Source organism: Orbicella faveolata, unplaced genomic scaffold (genome assembly GCF_042242905.1).
Source record: "Orbicella faveolata isolate gen_17 unplaced genomic scaffold, um_ofav_v1 contig_36, whole genome shotgun sequence".
In the NCBI taxonomy this organism is placed as follows: domain Eukaryota; kingdom Metazoa; phylum Cnidaria; class Anthozoa; order Scleractinia; family Merulinidae; genus Orbicella; species Orbicella faveolata.
In genome coordinates this window covers 6378624-6400000 of record NW_028301565.1, presented here as the reverse complement: position 1 = coordinate 6400000, position 21377 = coordinate 6378624, and the positions used below count along the sequence as shown (strand labels likewise).

At 38.7% G+C, this 21377-nt stretch overlaps 2 protein-coding genes and 1 long non-coding RNA gene across 4 annotated transcripts in view; 1 reads left to right on the top strand and 2 right to left on the bottom strand.

Annotated features, from left to right (window-relative positions):
- The window catches only part of LOC149102101 (uncharacterized), a 7238-nt gene extending 1811 nt beyond the window's left edge, over nucleotides 1-5427 (top strand). Inside the window, exon 2 of the long non-coding RNA XR_016202501.1 lies at nucleotides 1-5427. This exon is cut by the window's left edge and continues 31 nt beyond it. This is a non-coding gene — a long non-coding RNA (uncharacterized LOC149102101).
- LOC110050714 (zinc finger CCCH-type with G patch domain-containing protein-like) overlaps nucleotides 1-15910 on the bottom strand; it is a 22548-nt gene extending 6638 nt beyond the window's left edge. The window contains exons 1-11 of the mRNA XM_089275111.1: nucleotides 15751-15910; nucleotides 15327-15429; nucleotides 15064-15167; nucleotides 13427-13507; nucleotides 13034-13117; nucleotides 12025-12119; nucleotides 11161-11223; nucleotides 10621-10689; nucleotides 9872-9963; nucleotides 8995-9164; nucleotides 7896-7939 (exon numbers count right to left, since the gene is read on the bottom strand). Of these exons, the coding sequence (XP_089131237.1) occupies nucleotides 7896-7939; nucleotides 8995-9164; nucleotides 9872-9963; nucleotides 10621-10689; nucleotides 11161-11223; nucleotides 12025-12119; nucleotides 13034-13117; nucleotides 13427-13507; nucleotides 15064-15167; nucleotides 15327-15429; nucleotides 15751-15798 (953 nt within the window). The 5' untranslated portion in view covers nucleotides 15799-15910. The remainder of the gene's footprint in view (nucleotides 1-7895; nucleotides 7940-8994; nucleotides 9165-9871; nucleotides 9964-10620; nucleotides 10690-11160; nucleotides 11224-12024; nucleotides 12120-13033; nucleotides 13118-13426; nucleotides 13508-15063; nucleotides 15168-15326; nucleotides 15430-15750) is intronic.
- LOC110061203 (uncharacterized) lies at nucleotides 235-7385 on the bottom strand. Of its 2 annotated transcripts, XM_089275109.1 has the most exons (5): nucleotides 5835-7385; nucleotides 5205-5335; nucleotides 3278-4312; nucleotides 1875-2868; nucleotides 235-1329 (listed from the first exon to the last, which is right to left on the bottom strand). In XM_089275109.1, exons 1-5 carry the CDS (start codon nucleotides 6058-6060, stop codon nucleotides 398-400), a joined length of 3318 nt encoding a protein of 1105 aa, XP_089131235.1. In that variant the 5' UTR covers nucleotides 6061-7385; the 3' UTR covers nucleotides 235-397. The 2 variants fall into 2 exon arrangements, with proteins under 2 accessions (XP_089131235.1, XP_020623689.2); XM_020768030.2 differs by lacking the exons at nucleotides 3278-4312; nucleotides 5205-5335; nucleotides 5835-7385 and having other exon boundaries at nucleotides 1875-2949.
- Nucleotides 15911-21377: the final 5467 nt, after the last annotated feature.

The window sequence follows — 21377 nt, the reverse complement described above, 5'->3', positions numbered from 1 at the left end:
GCCGATGTATGCCCCTATCAATTGAATGAGGTAAGGATAAGACACGACCAACATATGGACTAAGTCAAAGCCTGACAGTGGCGTTTAAACTAAACTACAACGAACCCTGTCTGTTTATAGTACCATACAACTCGCAAACAAACCGAGTTTTTTTTTTTCTCTAACAATACTCCGAACCCTTTGCTGAAACAAGATTTCTGACTTCAAACTAGCGAGAAACTGTTTCTCTCTGACTCGATGAGACGACATTTACTCGGTTGTAGTAAAAATAATGAAAACACATGGACCATTCACAGGCTGTTAGACCAGAAACAGCTTAATTACGCGCAAAAAAAGCTAGTTGCGAGGGGGAACTCAGGGGTTCCCTTCCTACTGACCTTGCTTCTTGAAATACTTGTTACTGCTGTTCATGACATGAGCATGACTGTACTAGCTTGCCTATAAGACTAATATAAGGCGTCTTCCTGCGAAGCGTTAGTTGCTCCTTGTTTATATCGAAGTATTCACAAATGTACTTTAACACGGTAACACTAAGCTGATTCAGCCTGTTCGCATGATACAAGGCGCAAAGATCAAGATTGTCATAAGTGATAGGATGCTGGAGCTGAACTTCTCGTAGAACTTCTGTCCGAGTGTCCCAATACTGCTGTTGGTCGACAGCAGCCTCGCGATCACTACTGTCATCCTCTGCATGTTGATGGCGTAGTTTCCCAGCTTGCCGACAAAAGTAGGACTGTATTTGTTGTGCACTTAGGAATTCATCTCGGGTGAACAGCCGGTTACCCATGGCATTTTTGGCGTAGCGCATGTCGCGAGCTACCGACAGTGGATCCACTTTGTGACCGGTTTGCTGCCCGATACTAAACTTTTCATTAAGGTACTTCTTTTGGGTTTCACTGAGGCGCCCGGATTTTTTTGTTTGCTTCAACGCCCAACCTCTCGCCAGCTGACTGGTATTTGCGGCAAGTTCCCGAGGAACGGTTCTCTCATCATGGCTTGTCGCTCCTGCGCTCCTTCCTTCAGTTAATTTAAGATGGTACATTTCTTTCGCTTGGTCAAGAAGTGTGGCTTTCTCTGGGAGCAATTCACACTTTTCGTATGACAGGTGCTTTTCAAGGGCTGAGTATCTTTGATAGACCTTGATACATCCTTCACTGGGACACTGGAAAACACCTACCCCTGCATCTCCCTCTGCTGTCTCTGGCACTTCAGAAAGAGAATGTTCATCTGAAGACTTCTGGCTGCGTGTCTGACGCACCCCCTTGCTGCAATCCACAAAGTTCCCCGATGAAAATGTTTGTTGTAACGTGCCACTGAAACTGGTTGTGGCTGAAACCAAGCCAAAAAAAAATGTTAAATCAACAAATGAATAATAAATAAAACAACAGGAAGCAGCTCGCGCCATTACTCTTTTTCTTTCCCCACGAGAAGAAATTTGTCTGTTGGTAGGTGTAGCACGAAGTTCAGCGATTGTATGCAAACAGCGCACGCTGAAAAAGCAAGTTGGTTAACTGGTAATGAACACCCTATTTGTTTTGCAAAAAAAACACGCTATTCTGGTACAAAGTTCCTCAAACAGCCGCATTTCAACTCAAGCTGTATTCTCGTGGAGTATAATCTTACTGGAAGGGATAAAGCCGGCTGCCGGTAAACGTTTGCGTATGAAGTTACCTTTGCGCAAATAAGGTGACCTTTATGCCATAACAAAAAAATGTATAGCTACTTATTCCTCAAAACAAAGAAGTGATGTTCGTATTTGCTTATTAACTCATCACGCTCATTATAAGCTGAAACTAATGAGGGCGTGGCCAACAGCATATGCTTGTAACCTGTTGTTCTCATTAATACGACATGTTAATACTACATGTGAATACCTTTTGGTAGTTGTTTGTCGACTGTCTTTCCACTGCCGACGTTGTAGGATCGCCATACTGTTATCGTTGTGCCCGTGTACTGTAGGTTGTTAATCAAGCTTATGCCATCCCATTTGATGGGGTTCTCTTTGATCCCCAATGAATCAACAAGAGCCACTCTGATCCCAGTGAGTCCTCCAGCTGATAGCATCGCAGTTTCTAAATCCTCCGCAGTTTGGACATCGTGCCCCTCATTTATAAATCTGCGGACATGTGCTTTGATGCTGGCTGCTTTGCGGTCGCATGGGCCTTTCCCTCCTTGAGGGTCACTAAAGTCCACTCTAGAAAGAGTGATTCCAGTGGCAGCCCCCATAGAACGACACGCAGCTAGCATGGTTGAATTGTGATAGCATCCGGCATTATCGCTCCGGAAAAATGCTGTGGTGAGTTCAGGATTTTCCGTTTTCAGTGTGCGTAATACGTGTTCCATGATGCGGATAACCACCGAGCTGTCTTGACTGCAGTTTTTGACAATGTGCACGAAGGACTGACTCTTTAGATTTCCCTGATGTTTTCTTGCAATCACACTTATGTGCCACGAAATGCCCCTCTTTGCAAACCAGTCAGTTTGAGATTCACGGTATTTCTGTGGCAAAAATTTCATGGCCCAGTCCTGGGTGATCATGACGGATGACTCGTCTAGTTGGTCGAGTACGTCTATTCTGGCAGTGTCCTGAATTTTGCTCCTCAGTTGATGGGCCTTCCAGGACAGAACATTTTGAGCTGCCTCGTCGCAAATATGGCGCAAGTCATCCAACTCTTCTTCTGGTAGTCCCAGATCTTCTCGTTGTAAGTATGCCTGGATGTCAGATATTTTAGTTTTCAATTCTTCGCATTGAGAGCATGAATTACCATGATAATGATCACATGGGCTGCTGAACAAAGGCTCTTTTTCATCGCTCAAAGCGTATGTACTACAGTGGTCAGCCACAGACGAGGAGAGAGATACGTGCACCTGATAAAAACAGAAAACAGATATTACGTGCTTAAAGTGAAATGCTTTACAGTAGCTCATACATGGAGCGTAACTATGCATACTAGATTGTATTCCAGCTACTGAAATAGGCCAAACGTACAGTAACGGCAAATTTGTCGCAGTCTTTGCTAAACGGTACTGAGAACCAGGGAGGAATATCAAAGATAGCAGAATCTGCTCTAAAGGACTTTATTTCGAAGCTCAGTTTGATCCCTTGCATTCTGCTCTGCTTGTTATGGAAACATGTTTCATAATAAATGCAAGGAAAGTGAGTGAAAATCAGTCAAGGTTAAACACAGCTTGGGCATATGTGAGTAGTTGCATACAAAGGGGGTGGAAGGAGGCTACGCCCCCAGGTACGATGTACATAATGCTAATTCTTGAATACCTTATAATCCGACTTCAGATATTGTTTCCCGTTCTTCAGACAACTTCTCCATTGCTCAGCGACATCTCTCTTCAATATCCCGCATTCTTCTAGTCTCCTCGCCACATGGCAAAGATCGTCAAAGGCCTTACTTCCTTCTGCGGCAATATAGTCGATACCCTGCAACGATTTTCTCACAGTGGCACTACAGTTTGAGAGGATGGTTAACATCGTTGTGCGTCCAAACGGCTGGAATCCGGCTTCTTCGCAGTATTTGGTATACTGGATTACAATTCGTTCCGGAATCATATTACGAATTACGTTGGGTGTCTCCAGAACTTCACCAGTTGATAACTTCATGTATTTCTGTCCAAATGGGAGATCTTGTATGATGTGCGGACTTGTTATAAATGTCAAAAAATGGTTAAGTTGGTTAGGATCTACCCGCATTCGGGGACTATACTTCAATGAAAGGGGAACGCCCCGACCAAACACATTTTTGTGCTGGCGCGCAATTTTCACTCGGTACTCAGTGATACCAGGCAAATACCTCTGAAGGGGTTTGAAAGGGACTAGATCGGCCATTATGGACAAGATTTGCCTTCTTGTATCCCAAGAGGATGCATTTTTGTATGTTTCTGCCAGGGCTTCAAAGTATTTGTGGTCGTCACTCTCTGCAGATCCAAGCTCTTTGTCCACAAGCATTGACGACTGCAGTGCATCCCATAAATATGCTGCATCCCCTGGCATAATCACATCCAAAGCTGCTACAATGACATCTTTTGCCTTTTTTACGTGGTTCGTACGGGTACGTGCGCCCGCCTCTTCCCACCTCTTCCTGGGTCGAGTTAATTTCTCGACGTTACAACTTTCCAGAAATTTATTGAGTTGCTTCCTTCGTAAGTACTGTTCACTAGGTTCTTCAGCCGGCACGTTTGTGGACTCCTCATCGCTGCCACTGCTTTCTTCAGGGACAAATAAACTATGATCTAGTGTCAACTCCATCATTCCTGTATATATTGCCGACAAATTGCTGTCGTCAGCAGAGTTTGCTTCCTGAAATATGGAGTTTCAATAGCATTAGTATGCTAGACACTGCTCTAATAACTTACACATTTCTTATTAAGCAAGCGCGAGGCCCGCACTAGGGGAATATCGCCCTTGGGTCTTGGCATTTCAGCGAAGTCCGTATAAAAGACCAAGGGTCGATATCTTACCAGTACGGTTCCGACCAAGCTTTGCCAAAAAAGAGATTTATCACACGACTGAAAATTGTTACGAAGAAATGCCATGATCAAGGACTGCAAGAACATCTCATACTTTAAGCGCGCGATTCTGATTGGGAGTCGAACAGGCGTATACTTTAATCAAAAACGTTATACGTTAATTAAAATAAAAGGGAAAGAGAGTTGGAAGAAAAATGAAAGGAATCGTTCATGTTTAAAGCAAGTTCTTTTAGAAAAACGTAAGCCATAAAACAGCCAAAAAATCTTCAAGAATGTTCGTGCGGGATCATTCGGGACAGTGCCCGGTCCAATACTGAGAGAATATTGGACCGGCAATGGAGTTACCTGACTGGCTGATATTAGTTGTTGGCTTTCTGAACTAAGTTAGTCGTGTAACAAAATGTGATATTACCTGGCATAGTCGCTGAAACAGTACAATACCAATTATACAATTGGTATATAAATAATACGATAACACTGTTGTGGTTTGCTTAAAGGTCTCACAATGACAGCATGCGCTCCATAAAAATTCAAGAGAAGCGATGCCTAATTTAGCTCAGTTATTTGTAATAGCGGATTTTTTGCCGTTCGCCTTTATGTACAGCTTCGGTTTAACTACGAGTTGCATGGTAAATTAAACAGACGGGGCTCGTTGTAGTTTAGTTTAAATGTCGCTGTCAGGCTTTTACTTCGCCAGTATGTTAGTCGTGTCTTATCCCTACCTCATCCAATCGAGAGGGGCATACGTCGACGGCTGCTTCTGGCTTGTATAAGGACGCTGCAGCTTGCGCTCCTGGAGAATCTTCGATATCAGTGTACTTGTCGAGACTCTTCCGACATTGCGGACATATGACTGTCAAAGAATTAACCATTGTTTTAATTGAACTTTTTTTAAACATTGCCAGCAAAAGAATAAAAGAAATTGCGAGGCTTCGAGGTATGAAAGTGCGGTGTTTCGAAATTATTCCCCCCCCCCCCCCGCCCTTGCGCAACGAAGAAAGGAAAAATAAAATGTAGCCCCTGTATCTTTTCTTTTCGCACAATTCTATAAGCTACAACGAGCATTTAACTTATTCTTGGACTGCTTGGACTTTGTCTTAAAAATTTTATCCAGTCCATCCCACACATTTTTCTACAAAGTAAAAAATAACCTTCCGCGAGAAGAGGAACCTGTTAAAATTTGTACCCTTCCTACCGCCGCTACCCCCACCCCCCACCCCCCGACCCCAGATATAATGCTATTAGCTATTACTTCCCTAAAGTTTACATCTTGAAAAATATTGTCCTGTAAAGCCAGGAAAAGGGTGTGCCTAGGATGATTAATTTCCCCTCAAGGATTTCACGCAGCTTACTTGAACCAACCGGAGTTACGATGTTGCTGGCCTTGAAGAGACGACGAGACTGTTCAAGGGTTATTCCACGTTCACCCTTCACACGAGAAGTCCTGTGCGCTGCCCATGAATCTGGAATTGAGCACGTTTTCCGGTTGCTTCGCCACCTTAGCCCAAATGAATCGCGGTGTCTTGGGCAAATAGTGACATTCAAAGAGATCTCGTTCTCATCAAAGATGCCTATCATTGACAATAATGAAAGAAATCGTCCGATAAGTGAAATTTAATGCCGCAGCTTACATAGTTGACTAGTTTTGAACTTTACCTGCCCGGGCCAGCAGAAGTCTTGCTTCCGAATTCAAAGCAGATTCTGAAACGCTGCATGATTTGAGATGGTCCTTGATATCCTTGCTGCAGTCACCAATTCTTACTACCTGATCGGTAGCCGAACGTTCTGGGCTCGCACCGCAATCTCCCCCAACATACTTTGAATATCCAGAGGACGCCATGGCGCTTAAAGAGCCCACACCACGTAAGTCACGAAACTGTTTAGACCCGAAACTCTTTTCCTTTTCTTATGTCAAAAATGGTAAGGATAGTAAATCCAGAAAGCGCCAATACATGTTATCACTGTTTTATGTCGTTACCTTGCCGCAACTTCAGCAAATTGTTTCGACGCTGAAATCTACATTTATCCGAAAATTTGCGACACCTGTCAATATTCGAACGTGAACTTGCTTTAATTTAATAATGTATCAAAATAAATGAATAAAGCCGACGCAAACAAATAAAGTCAAGCATTTTTAAAAGGTAATGAAGCTTGAATCTGGTTTGTAATTTAGTCCTGAAAGGCAGTCAATAATCCAACATTATTTCACTTTACATTTTGAGAGAATGTTATTTTGGAGTTGCTAATGGCAACAGTGCAGTTTGGTTGTTTTTCTCTGATGAACGATTATCAGCGCTCGGCAGGTGGGAATTTAAACATTGGTACTTGCAAAGGTTGCGAAATGTGAATTCAGTTCCTTCCGAACGTTTTTCCAAGAAAACGAGTCTGCTATAAATATAAACATTCAGGTGAGTATCGGCTAGATAAAACACATCGCAACTTCGTAAATTTCATTGAAGCTCGTTAATGTTCAATTCTCAACGAACGAAGTCATTGTGTCAAAAATGTGACTTTTGACTCCTTCGTAGACGGTATAAGATTTCTTTCGTCTACCAGTTTCTTGCAGTAACTGTTTCGGACCGATTTCACTCGAAAATGTTAAAACTAACGAAACATCTGCTGTCTATTGTTGTTATCGCGTCCGTGACGCTTGGGTCAAAGGTCACGTTTTCAGGAAGTAGAACTGCATTTACTTTGCGTCCTCGGCGCTCACGATTTTAATTACCCAAAAATTTTATTTCACAAATTTGAAGAAGAAATCATGCTCTTTCAGACTACATAAGCCGTTTTGGGGAAATCCGTGTACCAGAACGCCTTTTGAGCAGTTGAAAATAGGCTAAATATTCACTACTCGTTTAGTTGTGTTGCGCCATAAGCTTTCAAAATTTCGTGAAATAATTGATTTCTAATCAAATCGCGATCTAAATAGCTCCAAATATACAAGAAAGAAAGTACAAATGCGACGTACAATTAGTTTTTAATGATAATCTCTACTTTTGCGGTTACGAGTCTCTGAATATGCAGTCTATTTTCGATTGATTTCGGCCGATTTTGGGCATCGGGAAGAAAAAATTCGTGAAAAAAACACTAATTGATTTAACGAACTTAAGCTAATATTTTTGTAACTAGTACCCTAAAAACTTCATTCTGGGCGAGTTTGAAGAAATTTTATTTTTTGGCTATTTCCTGGTTTAGTCGATATTTAGGCGGAGCTGCTCTTAAATGTTTGTAAAAAGAGCCCTTTTTTGGTTTGAAACACTATCATTCTGTCCTTTTCTTCCCATGCCCTAAAACTAGAATTTCTAGACTGATAGTGGATCCAGCAAAAAAGAAAAAGAAAAAAAAAAACCTGGAATGGTATGGATATCTTCAAGCTCAACACAATCCTATTGTATCTGAATGTATATACCTACCCAAATATATAGCCCATCTTGGCCATAAGCTTTGACCCAATCCCCTGAACAGAAACAACAAAGAACAAAAATAATATGGACTGGTACAAATAATGAAAAGTCTAGAAATCCTTGGTTTATCTTCAAATACTTCTGAATCAGTTATCTTTGGAAATGTTTGCAAGCCTTTGGGTCAGCTTTGGAATTTGTCAAAAGACATCAGCTCAACTTGTTCAGAAGTCAATCTTCGAAAGACTTCAGGTCAATTTGGAATGTTTGAAAGCCTTCTTTAGAAGTCTTTGGGTCAACTTTAGAATGCTTAGACTTAAGATGTATCAACTTCAAACATTTTTCAAAACAACTTGGAGAAACCTCAGAGATGTGACACACAGTAGAATACATTGGTGACATAGAATGTCACCACTAACAATATTGATGAGGTGTGTGTTTTTGGCGTGTCAGGGACCTTGCGCTATGTACATTCCGTTAACCAGGACACACAGGAAAGTATTTTATTAATAAACGTTTTAATTTTCCACTCTATTCAGTCTGCTTTGGATCCTTTGCTTATTTTCCAGGGGTCCAGCACAACCCTATTTCCAAAAATAATAACATCTAAGTTAGCCAAGCCTAATTATAAAAGCAGAGCTCCTGAGAACTTTGATTTGAATTTTGTAACTTTTTGGGGAGGTTTTCTGTATACTGTTTGGCCTTCTGTTTTGAGTTTGAATTTGAATAATCTCACAATACACAAAACAAAAGCAGTGAAAAACATTTGCATATAAGAACTATTTATACTTCTGTTAACTTTAATCCTGGGTTAGCATTAACTGGCTTCCGGTTAACGCTAACAAAACACTTGCCTGCAGCTCGTGTTGTCTACATTTCCCTTGTGTTCTCAAATGCCCATTGTGTTTTATCACAGTGTAATATATGGCTCAGGCTTCTTTATTTGTTAAGTAAGAACCTCTAGTGATATCAGTTTTATACTTTGTATATGCTGAATGAGAAACCCTGATTAAATATAGGTAACTATCAATCTATCTTCCAGAGTTATCACACACAAATAACCGAGTTCCTCACTTGGAGGGAGTTGGGGTCTATAAAATTGCTGTCTTACTTTTGTGTGTTGTTCCCATTCTCCGAGGCACACAGGACCCCCTGATGGTTTCCATGACAACCTCACTACTGCTACGTCCTCTTCATCGATGTCTTCAGTAAGCCTACTTTCTTCACTGTCACTGGAACTTGAAAGATCATTGTCTGACACATTCTCTGAGTCTCTTTGATCTGCAAAGGAATTTGTTTTCGCTTAGAAAAAAAGACACATTCAAAATTCAGAGCAGCCAGTTGTTATTAATAATATTTTATAATACACTAGCTCTTAAAGATTTTTCTTATTTCTAAATCCAAAATTTATGTACTTTAATTTATTTCATGACTCGATTAAATGTCCTTCTTCCAATATCATAGCTGGCTGTCAGAAAGGGCCATAACCTCTAACACCTATTACAGTTGGGTATGCTTGATGGGCCCTTGATGCTACAGGAGACCTGTTGTTGATAAAAGCCACCAAAAGTAACAAGTCTGTAACAGGTAAAGACCAAGGTTACAGGTGAATCAAAACTTTATGACAGCCCTGCTTCCGATATATAATAAATTACAACATATATATTTATTAACATTAGTGATGAAAGAACCAGGTTAGAAAATCAAAACTGTCTACTGGATGTGGCATATTTTTGAAGTACACCCCATGTTTAGATGCATTGATTTTTTCTAGATCTTGTCTCCAAAAGCAGACATTAAAAAAGGCAAGATCAAGTGTTTCCCAAATATGCTGTGTACCACAAAACTACATATCAGAATTGATTTCAAAGTTAGACAGAATTTTATGAGACTATGTTACAATGTCTTGGTTTTGGCCTCCTGACTGTATGTTGCTGAGTATTGTGAAAAATTTAGTTGACTTTGTTTGACATCCTTTTCAAGCTCACCTAACGGAAGGATCGCATCTACATGAAGCGTGGCATCAGAGTTGTATGTATTGTAATGAACAACAAAAGTGTGCGCATCATGGTCTATAGACCTAGAAAACAATTAAAATACATAAATTAATATATGGTCATCATGTGTTTATCAACAGAAGGCATGATGGCCTCATGGTTAGAGCACTCATCTCCCGATCAAGCAGTCCAGGTTTGAGCCCTGGCCAGGGACATTGTGTTGTGTTCTTGGGCGAGACACTTTACTCTCAGAGTGTCCCTCTCCATCCAGGTGTATAAATGATACCGGCAAACTTAACACTGGGGGTAACACTGTGATGGACTAGCATCCCATCCAGGGGGGGAGTAGAAATACTCCTAGTCACTTCATGCTACAGAAACTGGGATAAGCTCTGGCCTGATGGGCCACTTAGCTCACGTGCAGACTTCACCATGTGGTTATCAAGCTATACAATCATATCTGGGACTTTCATTTGTTCTTAGCCAGATGTAAGTTGACGCATTGTTAGATCAAGAGAAGACACCAATGAATTTGGTAAATCTACACGAGTATAATTTAAGCTTGATCTTTATATAACGTTTCAACTCCTCAACTCAGTTTGACCAAATATCATTTAACATAGTAGGTATGTTTAGTGATATCATTTAAGTCCATCTTTAAAACATGCTGTGAAAAAAACATTTTTTTCATTCCATATTTTAAAGATGGACCTCACGTTTGACTTCATATAAATACTCACTGAATAGTAGCCTTGTACCAGACTCCATCGTCATATCTTGCCAAGCATGACTGACCACACTGCACCTGGCTTCAAGACAACAAAGTAAAATGTCAGGCCAGGGAAAAAATATAGTTACATATTAACTGTATGCTTGGTAGAAATGTGAAAGAGAGGTATTAATTAAATAATCAATCACTAATTGCTTTTAAAAATCATGGTAAATTAAATGCTACTTTTGTTAAATTATGAGCTACCTGTCACCTTTTTTCTGTAATTTCCATTCATTTGATATTAACTTAATTTAGCGGGAACTTTCTGCCATTTTCTCCTTCTTCCTGGCATAGAGTGTGCCATTTACCAAACTTACTCAACACTTAAACATAGCACACATCATGGTATGTACCAGTAGTCAACATTTCACTAGTCCATTTACAGTATAGCCTTAAAGGTCTGTACTGTAACTTGTAAGTTAATTGATTTATTTATTGATACCTTAATATTTTACAAGTTATAAATCAATACAATATTATTGAAACTTATCTACACAACAATGGTTACCTGAAGTCTGGCTCTTTGAATGGCATCAAATCTTCCACACTTAATAAATAACCATGAGAATACCTGTAAATGCATCAAGACAAATGAAATTCCTTTCTAGCTAATAACTCATATAAATCTTAGGGGGAAAAGTGTTTACAATCACTATGAAGCACAATGGCAGTATCTTTAAGTTAATTTAATGTACACTGTATCCTTGCTCAGGACTGAATTTATCAAGTAAATAAATAATCTTCAATGATCCTCATTCAGAATTTAAAAACCTTCTAATCCACTTAACAAATTGACGTCAGTTTTTTATGCGTCTGTCCTCTTATTGATGTTAAATTGCATCATAACATTGTCAAAGTGGCTGTGGAACCATGAGCCGCATGGCAAGTGGTTCTACAGTAAACAATTTGTTTTTTACAATAAGAAGACCCCAAAATGGTCAAATGCAGGGAATAAATGAGGGGAAGAGACGCCGTAAACTTTCCGTAAACAAAGATCGGTGAATTTTATTCAAAATGACGCAAACATGGTCAATAGCTTTTCTAACTCTTTAATTGGCTTCTTAAAAAAGTCCGTAAAATCTTATTGGTTAAAAAGTTGACAGTTTGACAGCTGAAAGTTGAACTTGAAAGCTTGCATAAATTTCAATTTTATCCGTCTGTACTCCAATTGATGATAAAATGAGCCAATCAGCGCATGAGAAATTAGACAGTTATTGTAACAAAATATTTTAACCAGGTATCATGTTAAGCCTACCAGCCCATGTTACCTGCCAAAAAAAAACATTCTAATCTGGCCTTCATGTACTTTTCATACAAGGACAGATCACAAGTATTTTCTCTTTGATTAAAAGAAAATGTGGAATGAACAAACCTGCAAGTATCATCATCAAATCTGCATTTGCTATCCAAAAAATAAGGGCAGGGTACCATGGATTTGTGAGTAGGATTCATAAATAACACCCTAACCTGTTGAAGGGATTGTCAGGTAGAATTAATACATTTAAAAGCAAAAGCCTGTTGAACATATAACAAGGCAAAATATGATTTTTTTTGTTTGATTTAATCTAATTTCTTGGTCACTAATAAAGAATGGGAGAGTTTCTTTTAGTTACCTTTATCCTTTGTATATGTTGTAGGTAATTTTTTTCTTCAGGTAAATTTGATTTTTACCTAGGTAATATTTTTTTAACTAGGTAATTTTAAAACAATTTTTTTTACCTGGATATTTGGACCGAGATGAGTCTGGGACCCAAAAAAGCAATAATTAGGAGAAAAAAAAGAAATTTTTTCAACTTGAGCTGTGTAGTCTAGTGGAGATCAAGATGGACATGTAATCTGAAGGTCTTGGGTTCAACACACGGTAGGTACTTGTAATTTCCTTCTTCCTTTGAAATTAATAATTAGATAGGAAAATAAGAAGAGGTAGGCGTAGAATAGGGAGATAGTGAAAGAGAAGAAGAAGTAGGTGGGAGCAGGGAGAGATGAAGAGAAGAGTAGGAAATGAGATTTTTCTCCTCCTTTTTTTATTTTTCTTTTCTTTTTAGAGCCCCCTAAAAATACCAGGCCCCTATTTTTAACCACACCTCATAAATTAAAACCCTTTTTAGTTAGTTGACTGAAACAGAGCAAGAGAAAAATTACCTGGTTAAAAAAAAAAATACCTAGTTAAATAATAAATTTACCTAGTTAAAAAAAAATTACCTACTGAACATTTTTAACTGCAACATATATTTTAATCACAATTTTCATTAAAAAATCAAGCTAATAATAATATTGTTTTGAACAATCAAGACCAAATTTTGGGCATTGCATAGCCTTGATCAACTCTTCTGCTCCTTTTAAAATATACATGTATCTAATTAAAAGTAGATACAAAATACCTTTGTTTCTTCCTTGCCACCAGGTAACTCAACTGTTTCTGCATCAAACACCATGGCATTGTGGTGTTCTGTTACTCCCCATTCCTTTAGGGAAAACATTTTCTGTTTATCAACATTCTTACGATATAGTGTCTTACATATTACAGGCATGTCAAGTCCTTGCATACTTGTAACTTTTGACTAGTCACTTCTCCATTTCTCAAAGAGTAAAAGAGAACCACTTTTGTCTTTGAGTACTAGGTACTTCTGTCAGTTGTTTTGTACCACATAAAATGTAGTTTCCACTGAATAGCCAGGGGTACCAGTATTTCATGCAATCAGGACCAAGCCCTTGTTTTATTAACTATTTAAATCATTCAGCACCTGTTAGTAGCATCTAGACTATTAACTCACCTGTGTGTATGAAATGCGACATTTCATCCCAGTAATATCATCATCTTCTACCTCAAGAGAATCTTCACCACCCAGACTTTCCTAATCAACCAGCACATAGGTTAATTAAATTATGAATTTGTTTTGAAGCCTTACATTTATCCTATACTAGCAAAGCATAATAATATCTAATCCTGCAGTGAAGCAGTTAAGATATTAATATCTGAGAACTAGGAAAGTATTGCACTTGATATGAAAAAAAATTTACATTTAAATCTTCCTCATTTTTAAAGTTAAAATTTTACCCAAACACGGTATCATTGTCAGAGGGTATCATTCTCTATTTTTTCCAATCTAGTAGCAGATCCATACAAGTTTCCATCATTTTGCGACGGATTGTATGGGGTATTTTTTTAGGTTTTCATAATGACTCAGACTCCCAGGAAAGGGCGCTTTGGATATACACCTGATAAACATGCATTGCATGCAAAGGACCAGAACATAACAACCTGTTACACATGCAATGTGATCTGCAATGCTGCCCAGAGAGGCAAAAATAGCAGGGAGATGCTATGCTAGGTCATGCAGTGTGATCTGTGATGCTGCCCAGAGAGGTAAAAATAGCAGGGAGATGCTATGCTAGGTCATGCAGTGTGATCTGTGATGCTGCCCAGAGAGGTAAAAATAGCAGGGAGATGCTGTACAAGGCCAAACTATAAGAACCTTCTCCATCCCCAACATCCCAAAAAGGGAAAGGTTTTGCACAATTTCTAACTAATACTATAAATTAAGTGACAAACAATCACAGTTGAAAGAAAAACATTTATGTATCAGTCAATTCCAGTAGTGCCCATTCCCTCCCCCCCTCCCCTCTCCCCCCCCCCCCCCCCCCCAACCTAGCAACTGCGGGGCATTTGCTTACCGTGTCAGTCCCGGTAGTGGGACATTTGCAATTTTATCGCGGCCCAGGGGCTGGCCATTTGCATACCCTGGGGCAACCCCCAGACATCTGACACACATGTTTTCAAAAGTGCCATGGAGGAATTCATCGGCAGAGACAGGCGTTTGATGAAGATTGGCTAGTCAGTCAGGGACTAGACAAACTTGTGGATGCTTTTAAAGGTGTGTGTTCTCAATTTTAGATATTTCTTCATTACTTGTAAGCGTATAAATAAAAGCAACAACTTGAACTATGTTTTGTTTATCACAAGTTGAGAGATTGGACACAGTCAAGGTGAACACAACTATTTTGCATTTCGCATTCAAAATTAGCCTAGCATTTTTTAAATTCATGAAAGTCAACCTGGAGTGCACTTAAAAATACTCTAGGTTTGCAAATTCAAATGATGCAATCTTCAAGACAAATTCTGTAGTTATTCCCCAGAGCCTCATTCTCAGAGGTCTATTGTTTTAGGCTGAATTTTAATATATCAAAATTGGTCTATTTGCCCATTTTTAAAAAAAATGCTTATGTCCGGGGGTTAGCCTGGGGAGGGGGGGGGGGGTATGGGCACAGCTGGAATTGACTGACGCATTAGTAGTCATCAATTTAGAATGCAATTTAGAATGTGTAGTATTACAAAACTGAAGGCAAGGGAAATTATAGTTTTGGGAGATTATAATATCTGATCTGATCGAAACAAACCCAATTAACTTACTGTATCTTTTCCTCCTGAGTTTCCTGTAGAATCTGCACTGGGTCCTTCCTCTTGGTTGTCAAGCAACTCCAGCAATCTGCTTTTCTTCAGAGATAGCAGACTTTCTAGGAAGAAAACCAAAACATACTCCAACCTGTCATTTCAGTCCAAAGTTCATGCATGTAAAATGATCAGAATATCATTCTACTAGTGCATGTCATAATTTATAAATTGTTAGTACTCAAATCGTTTTTTTTGCATATCAGGGAAAGTTAATTAAGCACCTTCTGACACATGAATTAGTTCCACAAGACCGTCCCTCAGTTTGACAAGTTCATCTTGGCCTTCTTCTCCTGTAGTTTGTAGAACAGTTTGGATCTGAAGAAACTGAATATCAAATAATACCACATAAATACCATCGAGTGCTCCATTAAAACACCTTACCATACAACTTGGCTTGACAGCTTGATTTTGGCAATAATTATTATTTAAATAACATTGGCATCATTGAATTTTAAGCAATTTATCACTGCGTAGACAGAGAAACAAGACATACATTTCTAAATACCAAAAACAATCCTTGATCTAAGTGATCAAGACAAGACAAGATATGGACGATGAAATATTATATTCTCAAAAAAAAACGCTCCATCTAATAGACCCGGAATAGAAGTTGAAAGCGTGCAGATGGGTAAATGTCTAACTTACTTGTTCTTTATATTGTTCCAGGTTTTGCTGAAGAAGTTCTTCGTCCATCAGAAATGTCGAGTGAGAGAACTATCTGAAAATTGTGGCCTCACAGATAAACACCCAGCAAATGTAGTTTCTTCATCGTGCAGTTTGTAGCAGGCGTCCCAGCTACTATAATCTGGGAGTCTGAGAATAGTTCTGGGAGATAGTTCCCAGTCCTTCGCGATCAACGGGAGAAAACTGGCCAAAGTGTTGCCCAGTACCCCGCGTTCAGTAAATAATGTTCACCAAGCGTATTAATGCAATGGAAAGTTATTTATTCGGTAATTAGTATCAACAAAGTTATCGCCAACGAAAGTTTAAAAAGCCGTAAGAAAAAAGGCCAAAGTGTTTCAGACAGCGTCTTTTTCGACAAAGAAAAGGGTGGCGAAAAATCAAGGTTTTTTCCTCTGTTAGTCGTCTGTCGTTTCACTACGCAGTCAGACACTGAGTCAGACTGACTAGACTGAGTAATCGAAAAAACATGTCACTGGCTCGGTATTGACATTTATTTTCTGCGTCAATCTTTCTATTTTAGACATTTTAATGCCTTTTCTTATCCGCAATGTAATATCTCGAGTTACATAATTTTCTCTTACTCGAGTACTGTATATTGCGGCCGGCTGAAGGTACAGCATTGAAGTTTCCGACATTCTAATGAGTTCAAACTTAATGGACTCCTGCTTAAACTGAAGTTTTTCCTTTGTTTTTAAAGCTAGTAAAATAACTAGGGGACACTAAGTACATGCCAAAATATTCAAAACTGTGCGGCTCTCAGCTAAAAGTGTTTTGCCATAGCAACAACAAAGTTTCAGTCTGTTACAGTGCAGATATATTGGACTCCAAACGCACTTTGCCTATATTTCACTCCACTTAAAAACCAAGGGTAATCACGTCAGTTAGCAATGAAGGAAATGTTTTACAATGTCTAGGTGTTCGTATGTTCGCTACCACCACCACTAAATCGAAGCAATTCTCAGCCATTCAGTTCTGAAGGAACAGTCGCGCTTCTGAGTGAGTTGAAAGAAGTCGAATGTTAGATGACATTGATGATGCCAGAAAAGACAATATATAAACAACAGAGACCTGTGGTTGCCTTCATTTGCGTCAGCAACTCACTGCAACTTTTACGACAACGGGAACATCACTGATTGTCAGGCAATATCAATGGCGATTAACAGCATTAGCACGAATTGGGCGCTACCCCGCAGCCGGATGATTCTAAAAATGAACTTGAACCTTCCACCGCTAATCCGCAAGATGACACCAAAACCTTGTGCGATAAAACCTATATAGCCTCTCCTTAGGATACATATTTTTCCGCAGCGGATAATCGTAGGTTAGTTGGCTTAATGGATCAGCAAGTTTGCAGAATTTTAATAGACCCCATTCTTCCGGCTTGCAATCAGTGGAGGAAGGAAGTAGATTAAGTTCAAGCCTGTATTTTTCTTTGCTAATGAGCATTTGATAGCGATTGTTTTTTTTTGTTTTTGTTTTTTTTCACCTTGTCGAGGTTTATAATTCAAAACAACCGACAATGGGGCCTATTCTTTGAAAAAACAACTGATATACAAGAGTACACAAGATAAATAGTTACCAAAAGAGACAAAAGAGTTACTGCACTAAGTTTATAATTTACTACAAAACACCCAAGATACCAAAAATGGATCCACTTTGCGTGGGTTATTGTGTATAGTTTCTGCTATTCAGTCTGTTATCTATAATTTAACTCCCACAGTTGTGCCAAGAAACTTTTTGAGACTAGTCTTCCGCAATAACGCTGAACCTCAAGTATATTTATGTTCTTTTGTTGTTAAGAGAAAAACACCATTTCGTCTCCTGAGGGTTTGGTTTTCATAATAGGTAAGACGGAGACATTCATCTGTAAAACGTTAAGTGCACGAGAGAAAAAAAGAAACAATGGAAGACGGTCACGGGAAATTCTCTCACGACGATGAAAGGGTCGGCCAGGGTTTTGGGGTACAAGTACGCCTACACAGTAAACAGGGGGATTTTAAACCGAGTATACGGTATTTTGACGCCAAAATTAGACCTTTTATGGGTATAACGTATACCTTGTTTTTTTAAATATTTCCATGTCGCATGAATTTGAGGGGACATTTTTCAGTTAATTTAAAACTGAGTCAATTCAGTAAGAAACAAAAAATATTCCACAATTTTAATTGCGTGCGATAGCCGTTCAGTTTATGTAGTTTGATAAATGTCTTTTCTGTCCCTGTTTCTAAAGAATTTACCATAATTAATTTTCCACCATCAGCATGATTAACAATATTGTATTGCGAAATATTCATTTTTTGTTTTATGTTCACCAATATTTGGTTTTCAAAATCGATTTTGATGACGAAGCTGTACGGTTGAAGCAAATCACACGAGTATCCTATATGTCGACAATAATGTACTTTATAAAAAAAATCTGCTTGAATAAATACGATTTCTGTGTACTTTTCTCCTTTACTTGCATTGTGATTATCACTTTGTGACGTCAGAGCTTCGTAAATATTTGCTGAATTAAACCCCTTTTATTTCCTTCCATTTAAATCAGCGTGGGCATGCAGGCGCAATGAAACAAATATTTTATCTTGTTCGTTAAATGCTTTATCCAGCTGAATAAATAATTAGATTTTCTCTGGTTTCGCAAGAGTTTATGATAGCAAACTGGTGAAAATGAGAAGCATTTATAGGCCAGTTAGCCATATAATTCAAACCAAAGATAAATCAAAAGTAAGGCTTAAAAGTTTTCGCGAACTTGCTGAGGTTTATTGTCTTCAAAAGTGAGTAGTTTCATAATGAAAACACATGTAAATAGTTTTCTTAACTTGGTTTTCGGGCTAATCCTGATGTATGAACGCACTCACATCATCACTGGTTGGAGAATCTAGCCGAACTTGTTTTACGATCTTGTATTCCTTCCAAATTTCAAATGAAAACCTTTTCCCGCGGGATGAGTCGTCTCCATGCTAAGAAGATTTGCATTTTATCAATTTTGACGCAATTTATTTTTAAAGAATAAATAATATCCCGACATCGGCTTGGCTTGAATGACGTAAATCCGATTTATCAATAAAGCATGATATTTATTACTAATTTTGTACGTAGAAGACCTTTTCGAAACCTTCTTATCGCACGCAGAATGACAAAATTGACAACAACAGCAACATCAGCAGAGCACTGAGAACATCCATTGGTAGAAACCTTTACCTTTATTGAATTCGGTTGTTTTAGGTTATTTCAAGCTGCTTTATGCTATTCGGTAAAAAGTTTTGCGTACGAAAACGTTAAGCTTCGCGCACCTGCCATATGTGAATCAGAGGCTCCTGGACTAGGTTCATGCGCACATGCGCTTTCCCAGCGGGAGAGAGGGGGTGGGGAGAGTTAATCTCTTATCTAAGTTATAGAGGTATATGCGGAGCAAAGCTCCTGCCATTTTGGTCTGAAATGGGCTGTAAATTTTGGCCATTGTGATCTGCAGAATTAGAGTATGTTTTTAAACTATAGTCTGTAACTGGGTATGGAAAGTTTGGGTCAGATTTGAAAAAAAAGTAAGCAAGATCACATATTTCTGTCTGAAAAAGAGTAAAGAGTTTTAAAAAGCGCATCTCGCATCCTCTCTTAAATTTCACTGAGTAGAATCCAGGATTAACAGGCTTGATCAAGTTACTGGCAGGAACGGAGACTGGACTCGAGAGAGCGTTGGAAATTCCCAACCCCAAACCTATCGGCTTTCTTATTCGGTTTAACAATTAAGTATAAAATAATAGGGTACAATCTAGAGCCCCTCTTGATTCCAAGTCCCTAGGTGCACCGAAAACCTGCAGTCAAATACAGGTCTGTTTCGAGGCGGCAGAGATCGATATATAAGTCCAAATAATCAATGCGCCTAGCATTGGAAGCATTGACTGCAGATCCTACATTCATTCAACAAACTCAAAGACTGACGGTCTGGTCATTCAGCGTAATACCTCAAAACCAGTCACATTTTACAAGAGGTCCGATGTTCTCTTGACAACTGCTGCTATCTGCCTGCAAGGTCTGGCATGGGTGCAGAATTAATAACACCCTCTGTTTCAGTTCCTTTTTGTTGTTTTTTCTTTCTTGCATTTGTGGTGTTGCATTTTTAAACTGTGCCGAATTCGAAAATTTTCGACTGTATATCTTAAAATTCTTTTAATTTGTAAAACAACCTGCCAATTAGTTTATATCTTCTCTTCAAATATTAACACAACGCAACCAAACACATGTAGGCAGAATGATCGAGCGTCGAGGTGCTAATAAAATTATTTAAAATATTTGCATATTTACTTATCACTGAAATTACAATACACGTATTCAACGACTTTAGCCGGATGATATCAAAATTTATGGACTTCTGATCCACCTATTTTTCAGTCACACCAGGCAGATTACTTCACAGTGGATTCCTTCGAAACATAATAAGTCTGTTCACTGACCTTTTCTTTTCTGTAACATCATATCTCGGAGGGCACTAAATAAACTACGGAAAATTAAACAACCGCAAACGCACGAGGGTGCATGGGGGCGGGGAAACAGAAAATAGACGGTTTATTTTTGCGGTCGCTCTTGCGAGCTCGTTTGCTCGTTGAAAAAAAAAAAATATTGATCGAAAAAGAGAAAGAAACGGCTGAGTAAGGGCTACAAAAAAAATGGTAAAGGTTGATACCTTTTCATGTTGATCATCCAGTCCTTTCTTGAGACCAACATTACCTTTGATCTACAAGCTAGCACGTAATTTAAATTTCCATTTTCTCTGTGCGTTTTCATTATCCACTTATTTGCAAAAGTCGGTCCGCAGTTATGACGAAAACAAACAGAAACGTGGGATGAGTAAACAAATAATAAATAAATAAATAAATAAATAAATAAATAAATAAATAAATAAATGAATGGATAAATAAATATTTTTCACAACTGATATTTCTTAAGTCCATGGCTGCTCTCTGATAAAAGCAGATTATAATTTAACGAAATGAAAGTCGCTGTCTCTGTTACTGGGGAAAGAACAGTTTTTTGAACGGTGTACTTTATAATATGACCATGGAGTTAGAATGGAGCTGACCAGTATAAAGAAGTTATGAAGATAGAGGGTTTTCAAGATCTCTTGGGGTTTTTCTATCTGGCAGCCACAGCGTAATTAAGACTCAAAAGCACTGCAAATACTTTCCCCGGCTACTGAAATGAAAACGGTTCATTTAGGTCAGAACTGTAAAGGTTTGTAAAAAGCAAAATGCTGAAAATGAATCTTTGTATTCACTGGAAATTTCAGGTGAATTTTTCGAAACTAAAATGAAATTTATAAGTCTTCTTGCGATGCAAAGTTCTGTATCTGGAGGTCAGCTAATTGGAGTGTTTTGCACATTCAACGTTTAACATAACAATAGTCACCCGGCGAACAAAATTTTAATTAACTCATACGTAAAAAATTCGAATTACTCCATGAAGAACATTTCTGTTACTTGGGTCTTAGCATTTCCCTGCGTAGATTGCAAAGAAGTTCGACTGGCAAAACGTAAAAGTCTTTCATCTCACTTTGAAGGCCCCGGGATCTCGTTGCATGTCATGTCAAAGAC

Coding starts and splice junctions, on each gene's coding strand:
- LOC110061203 (XM_089275109.1), bottom strand. CDS start 6,060: ATGATAGGCATCTTTGATGAGAACGAGATCTCTTTGAATGTCACTATT. Junction 5,336..5,834: donor CGTAACTCCGGTTGGTTCAA/GTAAGCTGCGTG, acceptor ATTCTTTGACAG/TCATATGTCCGCAATGTCGG. Junction 2,869..3,277: donor ATCTGAAGTCGGATTATAAG/GTATTCAAGAAT, acceptor TGTTTTTATCAG/GTGCACGTATCTCTCTCCTC.